This window comes from Primulina eburnea, chromosome 13, assembly GCF_022965805.1.
Source record: "Primulina eburnea isolate SZY01 chromosome 13, ASM2296580v1, whole genome shotgun sequence".
Taxonomy (NCBI): Eukaryota; Viridiplantae; Streptophyta; class Magnoliopsida; order Lamiales; family Gesneriaceae; genus Primulina; species Primulina eburnea.
In genome coordinates, this window is record NC_133113.1 from 21,198,177 (window position 1) to 21,209,915 (window position 11,739).

The following is an 11,739-nucleotide window of genomic DNA, read 5'->3' on the forward strand; positions in this document are numbered from 1 at the left end:
GCCAATATTAAATAGTACCAAGGCTTGAGATCTGGTCACTGTGGTGGAATTAGTTGAAGGGGTCCAATCCCAAATGGCAGTCTTATGTAGGACAGAGTAGAAAGAAGTGAGATTAGCAGCACTCATCTTCTTGGGATAGTCAGGGAAAACAGTGATCACGCCTCTTGTGAGTACAGAGGTGACGTAATGTATGTCAAGCTCCTCGTCAGCTTCCTCAACATCGGGAGTGTCATAGAAGGCATTGATCACTGACGGAGAGAAATTGTAAATACGATTACACACAAACACCCTTCCAAACTTCACTGAGTCCTCAACTTCAACACTCTTCAGGAGATTGCAATAAAATTCCAGCACCACACGGCGGCAGTATGGTACAGCAGTAGTAACCGTGGATAGCAACCTTCTGTTCTTGAGGAACTCAATCAGGTTGTATCGCCCATACGCATTCACATCAATATTTTTCTCTTCTATCAGTTCTCTGTGAATAAATAGCGGCCACAGCGCCAAGGCATCTTCAGAGTAAAATTTCGGAGAGAAGGACTTACTCAAATCGTAGTCAGTAGAATCGATGTTGTGCCCGATGTTGTCAGCATCCTCCTCAACACCGGCAGCAGGATCAGCAGTATCTTCGAAAGATTCAGTTTCCTCAGACCCAAAGTCTTCAGAGGCATCATCATTTTGTTTTTCAGACTCAAAATCAGATGCGGATGAGGAAGAGGAACCATCAGAGACTCCAGGTCGATTTTGATCAAACTCCTTCATCATTTCAGAATCAGGCTCATCCTCTTTCGGCAGTTGTTTCTTGGCAGCCTTTTCTTCCTTGAGGTGAGCAAGAAACTCGGCCAAGGATTGTTCATCTTCTTCAGGCTCATCAGGAAGTCCTTTTTCCGCAACATTTTTAGCATCCGCGAAGGGGTTCGGTTTTTGACTGCCAGAAGTTGAACCAGATTCTTTTGCACTAACAGACGGTTTGGGGCGAGCCACCAACTCAAAGTCATCATCATCGGAGTCGTCTCCAGATGAGAAATCAGGGTCCAGAATGTTGTAGAAGGTCGACGCTTGTCGCTTCATAACAGGGACAAGGTCAAGATCGAACCCCGCTTGTCTCTTAGATCTTCGCCTCATAGGAACTGTGGGAAAGGCTTTATTCAAAGCTTCAAAATCCGGTGGATTCTCGACATTGATTTCATTCCCCGGTTCACCAGGAGCGATCATTTCTAGCGGAGTTGCATCTTCTGCCACACCCACTGATTTCCATTCCCGCAACATCGGTTTCGGCTGTGGGTGTTGTATCAGGAGATTGTCCACCCAAGCACGCAGCCATTTCACTCCTTATATCTTGAGGATCAAAGCCAGCCATCTGCGAATTTTAAAAACGAAAGAGATAGAGTAGTTCGAAGGACAAAAGAAATCACGAAGAGCAGAGAAATTTTACGCAGACAAATGAATAATGAGTGCATGAGAGATTTTCGAATGGGAAGAAAACTAAACAGTAAAGTTGATCCTAATTCAGCCCTAATTATTTAAGCACACTACTCCAACGGTAATATTTTGTTGAGCCGCGACTCTAGTAGCTTTCCAACTCTGTTTTTACTCTCTCCCAACGGTAACTTTCTGGAACGGTGTAATCCTTATCTCAAGAAATCGGTTAGTATAAAACGCCACATCGAATTAACCCCACAATCAGTTAGAAATCAAGAAAATTCAAAATTAAGTCGGTTAGGTTATTTTTCGAATTTTATGAATCAACAAACTGGTAGCCCACTGGACATGATGAATTCACAAAACAGCAGTATGAATGACCTAATTTTATGTCTAAAATATGATCGAAAATGAAATACACACGCATGTGATCAAACTGCGATCAGTCTGTACTTAGGTGTTGGCAACACCTCTTGGCAACACTCACAGGTTGGACTCAAACTTTCTTGAACATTTTCATTCAGACATGGTAGCTCCCACTCTAGAAGAACAGTCTTCATAGGACTCCTCTAGGTAGCTTTTTCCATCTGTATTTTGACTTAGAAGTGGTAGCTCCCACACTAGAAGAACGGTCTTCATAGGACTCCTCTAGGTAGCTTTTTTCCATTTTCTTCTAAACATTTTTTTTCAAATATTTTCCTCTTTTCTGTTTTTCACCTTATAGCTCAAGAATTTTCTAAGTCATCATCTACATTGGACAAGATCATGTGGTACACAAACATCCTCAACAACTTTATGACTTAGATTGAGCACCCATCACACTTCAGAGAATTTTGAAGGAGAGTTTGATTCACAACTAAGAGTGCACCATTCAGTATCTTACACTTGTACAGACTTCACACAAAAACAGAATGTATGCAATATGTCTAGCAACCTAAAAAATAAAATGCACATGCATGTTGAGTGTTGTCCGCCGGTGTTGTAACACCGAGGACGACATCTGTGAGTGATCATTGTGCACACAAGCTGAGAGACTTCCTAAGATTGGAGAATCTCTCAAAGTCCAATGGTTTTGTAAAAATATCAGCCAGTTGGTTCTCAGTTCTAATAAATTCCATTCGAATTATTTGCTTCTCAACTAAATCTCGAATAAAATGATGTCTAATGTCTATGTGTTTCGTTCGAGAGTGTTGTACTGGGTTTTTTGAAATATCAATTGCACTTGAGTTGTCACAGTAAACAATTAAGGTATCACTGTTGAATCCATAGTCTTTAATCATTTGATTCATCCACAAAAGTTGTGAACAGCAACTAGCAGCTGCAACATATTCAGATTCAGCAGTGGACAGAGATACACAATTTTGCTTTTTACTATACCATGACACCAAATTGTTACCAAGATAAAAACACCCACCAGTGGTACTCTTCCTATCATCTAGGTTTCCTGCCCAATCAGCATCACTAAACCCCACTAAACTGGTGTTTGTTTCTTTGGTGTACCACAAGCCTAAGTCAATTTTTCCAGAAATATATCGCAAAATTCTTTTAACAGCTTTTAAATGAGTGACTTTTGGATCAGCTTGGTACCTGGCACACAAACATACACTAAACATAATGTCAGGACGACTTGCACTTAAGTAAAGGAGACTGCCTATGATGCTGTGATACTGGGTGTTATCAACACCGGTGGCAACATCGTCTTTGGAAAATTTTTCAGTCGATCCATTGGAGTTTTAAGGTGTTTAGTGTTGTCGGCAGCAAATTTCTTTATCAAATTCTTAGCATACTTGGATTGACATAGAAAGATACCATCATGCATTTGTTTGATTTGCAATCCAAGAAAGAAACTTAATTCTCCTACCATGCTCATTTCAAATGTGGTAGACATGCATTTAACAAAATCATCAACATGATTTTGAGAAGAAGCACCAAAGATGATGTCATCCACATAAATTTGACACACAAGAATATCATGCTTTGACTTTTGAATGAAAAGGGTTTTATCAACCTCACCTCGTTTGAAGCCTAAGTCAAGAAGATATTCAGTAAGCCTACCATACCATGCCCGTGGAGCTTGTTTCAGTCCATACACAGCCTTCTTCAACTTGTATACATGGTCAGGGTGTTGTAGATCTGTGAATCCTTTAGGTTGGCTTACATAAGCTTCCTCATTCAAAATGCCATTCAAAAATGCACATTTCACATCCATTTGGTATAACTTTATATCCATGTGACAAGCAATGGCTATTAAGAGTCGCACTGATTCAATTCGAGCAACAAGGGCAAATGTTTCATCAAAATCAATCCCTTCAACTTGAGTATACCCCTGAGCTACTAACCTAGCTTTATTTCTCACAACAATTCCAGATTCATCGGTTTTGTTTTTAAAAATACATTTGGTTCCAATAACATTCACATTATCGGGTCTAGGGACTAAATCCCACACATCATTTCTAACAAATTGTTCAAGTTCCTCATGCATGGCATTGACCCAAAATTCATCTTTTAAAACCTCATTAACATTTTTGGGTTCAATTAGAGAAACAAAACAAGAATGGCTTTACCTGAGAGTATACGGAAGTCATGCATACTAGTCCCATCATTTTCCGATAGTCTACCTTCTCCTTTCTTCTAGTTTGCATTCCTCCAAAAGCTTCACCAATGATCTAAGATGATGGATGATTTTTCTGAATCTTGCTGGGAATGTCAATCCCTTCATCGGTTACACCATCATCATTTTCAGTATACTCTTCTGGTTCATCATTTGATTCTGCCAGTGCAGGTGATGTCTCAGGTGTTGCAACACCGGGTACAACATCTGTGTTGGGCAGTGTCTCACTTACATTCAGCAACACATCAATATCATCCTCGATTGTTTTTCCCGTTAGATCTGCAAGATCTTCAAAAACAATGTTAATAGATTCCATAGTCGTTCTTGTTCTCAGATTATACACGCGATATGCACGACTATTTGATGAATAACCAAGGAATAAACATTTGTCACTCTTAGAGTCAAACTTTGCAAGATGGTCTCGGTCATTCAAGACATAACATACACACCCAAAAACATGAAAATACTTAAGGTTCGGCCTCTTTCCCATGATGATTTCATAGGATGTCATAGTAGAACCATTCCTTAAGTACACACGATTTGAAATATGACATGCAGTGTTTAAGGCCTCGGCCCAAAATCTCTTTGAAATATTCTTTGAACTCAGCATGACCCTAGCCATTTCTTGCAGTGTCCTATTCTTTCGTTCGGCTATTCCATTTTGTTGAGGAGTCTTAGGGGCTGAAAATTCATGAGTTATCCCCTTCTTTTCACAGAATGATATAAAATCTGAGTTCTCAAATTCTTTACCATGGTCAGTCCTTATCTTACACACCTTCAAATCATGTAGATTAGTAATCTTAGCATGTAATTTCTTAAAAACAGCAAATGTATCGGATTTTTCTCTAAGAAAACTTATCCATGTAAATCGAGAGAAATCATCCACACAAACACATGTATATTTCTTACCTCCAAGACTTTCAACTTCCATTGGACCCATAAGATCCATGTGCAAGAGTTCGAGACACCGTGTTGTCCCAAAGTGTTGCAACACTTGATGTGGAACACGTGTTTGCTTACCCTTTTGACATGCACCAAAAACATACGGAATTCCAGAGGATAAATCAGGCATACCTCTCATAGCATCGTACTTACCAAGATTCTTTAATGTCTTGAAGTTTGCATGTCCCAATTTTTGATGCCACAGGTTCAGTTCACTCACCTTTGAATGATTGCACATCAGGTCTTCTCCAAGTTGATAACAATTGTCAGCAGACCTTGTACCTATCAAAATGCGAGTATTAGCATTATCAAACACTTCACAATTGTCTTTATCAAACTTAACATGCAAACCGTCATCACAAAGTTGACTTATGCTTATTAAGTTTGAGTTAAGGCCTTCGAAGTAAAGCACATTGTGTAGATTAGGCAGTCCATCAACATTCAAGGTTCCTTTGCCAGCAATTTTTCCTTTTGCACCTCCACCATATGTCACATGACCATTCCGTAGTTCAACATAGTCAATCAAATGGTCCTTAGAGCCTGTCATGTGGCGTGAACAGCCACTGTCAAAGTACCATATTCCTGCAATGTTAGTCTTTAACGAAGTATAGATAACAGAACATTGAATACTAGCCTTGGGTACCCAAACCTTTTTTACCGATGGCTTTCTGTTGGCAGTGTTGCGCCGAGTGTTGTACAACACCTGTGGCAACACCTGTTCAGATTCCCATCTTTTGTAGTCATCTCTAAGTTTAAAACAGTAGGGTTTGATGTGACCAGGTCTAAAACAGTAGTGACAGATGAAGTGACGTTTCCTAGACTTGGACTTCTTGGTAGATAATTGCCTCTTTGAAGGAGCACCTTTACCAGTGTGTGGATCATTCGGAGTTTCAGCCTTTTCCTTGACAAAGACAGTTGGCTTTCTTTCAATATTGGATGATTCTCCAATTTCAAACAGGCTATTTGAATAACCTAGTCCAGCTTTGTCATTCTTTCCATTCATCAGAAGTGAATCAAGTTTAGATGTACTTGTATTAAGCTTAGCAAGAATTTGAGTTGCTTTTTCAAGCTCCTCCTTGACTTTGCATAACTCCAGATCTTTCTTGCTCAAGATTACTTCAAGTCGTGATACTTGAGACTTCAACTCAGTGTTCTCTTTGGATAGAATTGCATTCACTTTATTTCGTTTGATCCAGTCTTCATACAATTCCTCATACATTGTTTGCACACATTCCAGAGTGATCTCATCATCATCTACTTCCTGATTTTCAGACTGACTTGTTTCATCAAGGGTTGTAGAATTAAGACACAATGAATTTGGAGAGATGTTGCGGCCAGGTATTGCAACACCGGTGGCAACACCCAAAGGATTGATTTGCAATGAACGCTTCTCCTTGATCACAGCAGACAACGATGTTTGATTTTCAGATTCATTTGATCCTTGATCATCATCAGACTCTTCATCACTCAAGGTGACAGTCATGCCTTTGTTTCTTCGAAGTCGATTGGCACATTCATTGGCATAGTGTCCATATCCCGAACACTCTCTACATTGCACTGAGTCCAGATTTTTGACATTTGAATGGATTTGCAATTCAGTTTTTGGTCGAAATTGTCCTTTCATAAGAGCAAATTTTTGAGCTTTTGTAGAAGTGGTGATATTTGACAACACTGATTTTTGTCCAAGTTTCTTCTTTTCTCTCATAGTCTTCAAGTAGTCACCAAATTTCTTAGTAAACAGAGAAATTGATTCTTCACCTAAATCAGATTCATCCACCTCTTTAGACAGTTGAAGGAATTCATCATAAGATTCAATTGAGGCTTCAAGGGCTATTGTCTTCCCTTTATCCTTCCTTTGTAAATCAAGATTCATCTCAAAGGTTCTGAGAGAACTCATTAACTCATCCAGATTGATTTTTGAAGTGTCTTTAGATTCTTCAATTGCACACACTTTGACATTAAATCTCTCAGGGAGAGATCTCAAGACTTTGTTCACCAATCTTTCATTGGGCATGGGATCTCCAAGACTGTGAGCTTCATTAGAAAGTTGTCTCAGCCGGCTATCGTACTCAAGAATAGACTCCTTGTCCTCCATCCTCAAGCTTTCAAATTTTGATGTCACCATCCTTAGCCTAGTTTTACGCACGCTCTCAGATCCTTCACAATGTTTCTGAAGTATATCCCATGCTTCTTTAGCACAGACACAATTGGTGATAAGATTGAACATCCTTGTGTCAACTGAAGAAAATATAGCATTGAGAGCCTTGGAATTAAAATTTGAAGTTTGCACTTCATCAATTGTCCATGTACTTTCGGGTTTGAGCCGAGGGTCTCCATCAGCATCCTCAATCTTTAGTGGACTCCAACCATCAAGTACACGTAGCCAAGCTCTTTCTTCAATGGATTTTATAAAGACCCTCATCTTAACTTTCCACAATGAATAGTTTGATCCATCCAACACAGGAGGTCTAAACACAGTATTTGATGATGCTTCCATAATACTTGTTCACCTGGAAAACAAAACAAAAAAAAACAGGATCTCACTTAGTAATGTCAAGCGTAGGCTCTGATACCAATTGAAAGTTTCGTTTCCCTAGAATGAATGCGACGTGGGTGAATGTTGAGTGTATCAGATATTAGGTGTTGGGAGTAGGTGTTGTAACACCCACAACAACACTGCAGCGGAAATTATTATTTTAAGATACCAACACACAACTTTGGACTATAACACGAGATGCAGGATATAAATCATGCACAAGTACAAAGTACTTGTGCGGTGCCTCAGGGCAAAATAATTCACTAGAAAAACTTGTAAGTTTACAAAAATCAATACTAGTGAAAGAATAAAACAACTCCCTTATAAAGGCGAGTAAATTGAATCCAAAACTTCTAACCAAGCGTATGACCGGTATACAAGGGATGCATTAACCGAGAAGGAAAAAGTCTTCAAAAATCAACACACTCAACACAATGATTAGGTGTTGGCGTCATAGGATGTAAGCACTTCTCGGCAACAATAGTACGAACTGGCTTCCATCTGCAAACTCTTCGACCACCTTTTATTCTATGTTAATCCCTTTGCTCGTCCTCTCTAATAATCCTCTCTCTTACGCCGCCCCGCGTTTTGTTGCTTGGAGTCCTATTTAACCTAGACAAAAGAGCAATTTCATTAGGAAACAAACTCTTTAAAAATAAGGATAATATCTTAAAGATATTGTGAGATCATATCATAAAGATATTATAATATCATATCAAAATCTAGAAAGGCAAAATATTAAAGATAATCATGGAAAGTATTTCACGGAATAAAATTCCTTTCAGGAACGATCGTCAAGCCTCCTGAGGTAGATTCAAATCTTCTCAATTTCTGGACTAGAAACAATAATATTGTAATTTCTTGGATTCTGAATTCGGTATCTAAAGATATTTCGGCAAGTATTCTTTTCTCGGAGTCTGCTGCACACATTTGGGAAGATCTCAAAGAAAGATTTCAGCAAAGTAATGGACCAAGAATTTTTCAATTAAGGCGTGATTTAATCCATCTGCGTCAAGAACAACAATCCATGAGTGTCTATTTCACGAAACTTAAAGCGATCTGAGAATAATTGATTAACTTTCGTACACTCTGTAGTTGTGGAAAATTCACTTGTGAAGGAGTTAGGAAAATGGATGCATACTTCCAGATGGATTACATCATGACTTTTCTCATGGGTCTTAATGAATCTTTTGCTCAAATTCGAAGTCAAATTTTAATACTTGATCCCCTTCCTCCCATCAATCGTGTGTTCTCGCTGGTTGTTCAAGAAGAGCGTCAGAGAGCAATTGGCTCACATACTTCAGTCCATAATCATGCAGGGGACATGTCATTTGCTCTCAAAACTGATCTCTGTGAAGATCTCAGTTTGTTCATAATTTTTTCCATAGAAGATGACCTCTTTTTCCCCAATTTCACCTAGACAATGATCAAAAGTTAATTCATAGATATCTATGCTGATGTAAAGCATAATGGCCATCATTTCGCGATCCCAGTGATTTGTGTGCTTAAGTGGGTGAGAATTGAGAAAAATATATATGTTCGGTTCTGTTTATAAATTTTTTTTTCTCGTCAATGAATCAAACGAAAATTTCTAGCTATTAAAAAATGATGCGTTGAGCTTTACCATAGCAAACGAGTGAAGTAAAATCTTGAAAGTACCTCTAGTTTTCTTATTGCAGCTTCAGCTTTTGCTTTTTGTAAAGTCTCCCATGCAGTAATTCTAGCTTCTTCCCTCCGAGTTCTGAAAGTGGTAGCAACAATAAAATTACATATGCACTGAGCATCCTTTGCTATGATAGATATATTTATAAGCATACTTGTAATTGTGACGAGCAAAATAAAAGGGAATAGTTGAATTAAGTTACGCCGAAATACTATTAGAAGTCTCCATTTACACTTCCCAAGTAGCAGAGCCAACGTTTACAGCTTTTCTTTTCCAGTCATTTATATATCCACCGCTTCTCTCAGAATTCTTACTCTTATTCTTTTTGGACCACCTTGTCATGGTGACTGGTTCATCAACCGGCACATCCCTGATCTCCAGTTTGGAGGCGTGCATGCTTTCAAATTCTACAAGGGGTAGAATAGAAGGAGTCGCAAGAGAGAAGGACGATTTCCTCTCGGATGAGGACTGGATACTACTCTCTGGACTCATTTGAGTGGCCATGTCCCGCCTCGAAATAACAATCAGTTAAACTAGAATAGTTGCGGAAAGTAACTGATTGAAAGATAGAATACGAAACTGAAAGAAATATGCAAGAGTTGTTTCTGGATGTTCGGAGAATTTAATTACTCCTACGTCACCCCTTCTATCACAAGGATAGGATATTCACTAAAAGACTTTGATCAAGTACAACACTTGTACAGACCCACTTCAGTTTGGACTTACAACTGCCAAAACTGAAACTCTTAGTTCTACACAATATTTTCAGTACGTAACTGATATTAGCACAATTGATTCTAACAGCTTTTAGATAGTGCTAATAAGCTCAGATTGTAGCCTTGATTGCTACGAATAATTCAAATGAGAGTGAGCTGAGATTTTGACAGAGTAACAGCAAGCTTATCGTCTCTACTTTATCTGCTGTTCTTCAGTTATATTTATACTTCATTTTCAACAGTAACTTTGATATGTATTTGAATTCTAGTATCCGTTGATTGTCACTTCATCATTCCTTGGGCAATGTTCTCTTCATTGATTGTGATACGGCGTCTTAATTGCAATAGCCGAAACACATTGTTCTATGCTGTAATGATTGAAGTGCGAAGTTCTTGTAATCTGTTATGTCTCCTTTGTTCTTTCCCGAGACGTCTTCAGTTGAGAAACTTGATCAGTTTGCCTTATATCATTGTATCAACTTGCTTCAGTTGCCGAATTTGCTTGTGCGCATCAGTTGATTCATATTTTGTTAATCGATTGATTTATGTTTTGTCAAACTCCAGAATCTAGTTTCCAACAATTTCCCCATTTATGGTGTTTGACAAAACTAAGTGATTTAAGATCAAATAACTGAGCTCTTTGTAGATTACGCAACTGAATTATAAAATAACTGTGTAACTTGTAGATAACATAACATCTGAGAATATAATATCTGGATTCCTTGTAGATAATATAAAATCTGAGAATAATATCTGGATTCCTTGTAGATAATATAAAAACTGATCATATAAATATTCTGATTAAATCTTCTTCAGCTGCTTTGTCCTTCCCCCTTTTTGTCAAATACCTCCATTTTGTCTGACAGCTTTCGGACGTCAATGGATAGAAGTTTTACATCTGCTGAGAGGCTTGAGGCGACAGTTGTGAAGGAAGTTTGAACTGATGCTATTCGATTAGAAACAGAGGTTTCCAGTCGCTCAACTCTCTGACTGATTACATTCTGAGTTGTGCAGAATGAGCTAACTAGCCCATTCTTCATTTCTTGTACAGTCCTGCTAAGAGAGTCCATGTTTGCTTGAAGATTGTTTAGTTTTGCTGAGTCAAATTCAATCGAAGAATCCAATTTGACAGTATGCAACAGCTGTTCGAGTTGAATTTTCTTGATTTCAGCTAGCATCTGCTGCATACTGTACTGTATGTTCTGAATTTCTTCAAGAACAGTATCCATTTCTGTGATTGAATTGGAGATTGCTGGCTGGGCGTTTCTGAATGCTTCGATGATTGTCCAAAAAGAACTAATGCTTGATTGGTTTCCATTGTTCCAACCGTAGACTGAGCTGGAATGGTTTCTTTAATTTGAGATGATGATGGTTGATTTTGATCAAATAATGTAGTAGCCCGAATGCCGAATTGGGTAATCAACGGACTAATGGTGATTAATCATGATCGGAAGGTCTGAAGATGGTTCGGAAGCACCGAAGAGTTCGGACGATCCGAAGTGGGTTCGGTGGATCCGAACATGAGGTGTCAAGAGTAGATCGACACGTCAGTTTGCATACACGTTCGGACGGTCCGAAGTGTATGATCGGAGGATCCGATCATGAGCTGTCAAGAGCCAATGGACACGTAGCGTTCGGACGTTCCGAAGTGTTGTTCGGAGGATCCGAACATGGCCTATAAATAGTGCTCGAATTCCTCATTTTGGTATTGCCATTTCTTGAGATTGAGTCTTTAGTGAGAGATTTGGAAGGTTCTAGGGTTAAGTTGTTGGTCGAGCGATAGCCAGGAGCTGCCAGGAGTGGTAGCGTAGCGACGTCTGAGTTACGAGGCAATCGACATCAAAGGGCT

General features: G+C 38.9%; 1 protein-coding gene across 1 annotated transcript; it reads right to left on the minus strand.

The window, feature by feature from the left end:
* Positions 1 to 4,088: 4,088 nt before the first annotated feature.
* LOC140810349 (uncharacterized) lies at positions 4,089 to 7,472 on the minus strand. Its single transcript, XM_073168222.1, has 3 exons — positions 5,372 to 7,472; positions 5,054 to 5,257; positions 4,089 to 4,312 (listed from the first exon to the last, which is right to left on the minus strand). The coding sequence occupies exons 1-3, from the start codon at positions 7,470 to 7,472 to the stop codon at positions 4,089 to 4,091; spliced, it is 2,529 nt and encodes an 842-aa protein (XP_073024323.1).
* Between the last annotated feature and the right edge of the window lie 4,267 nt (positions 7,473 to 11,739).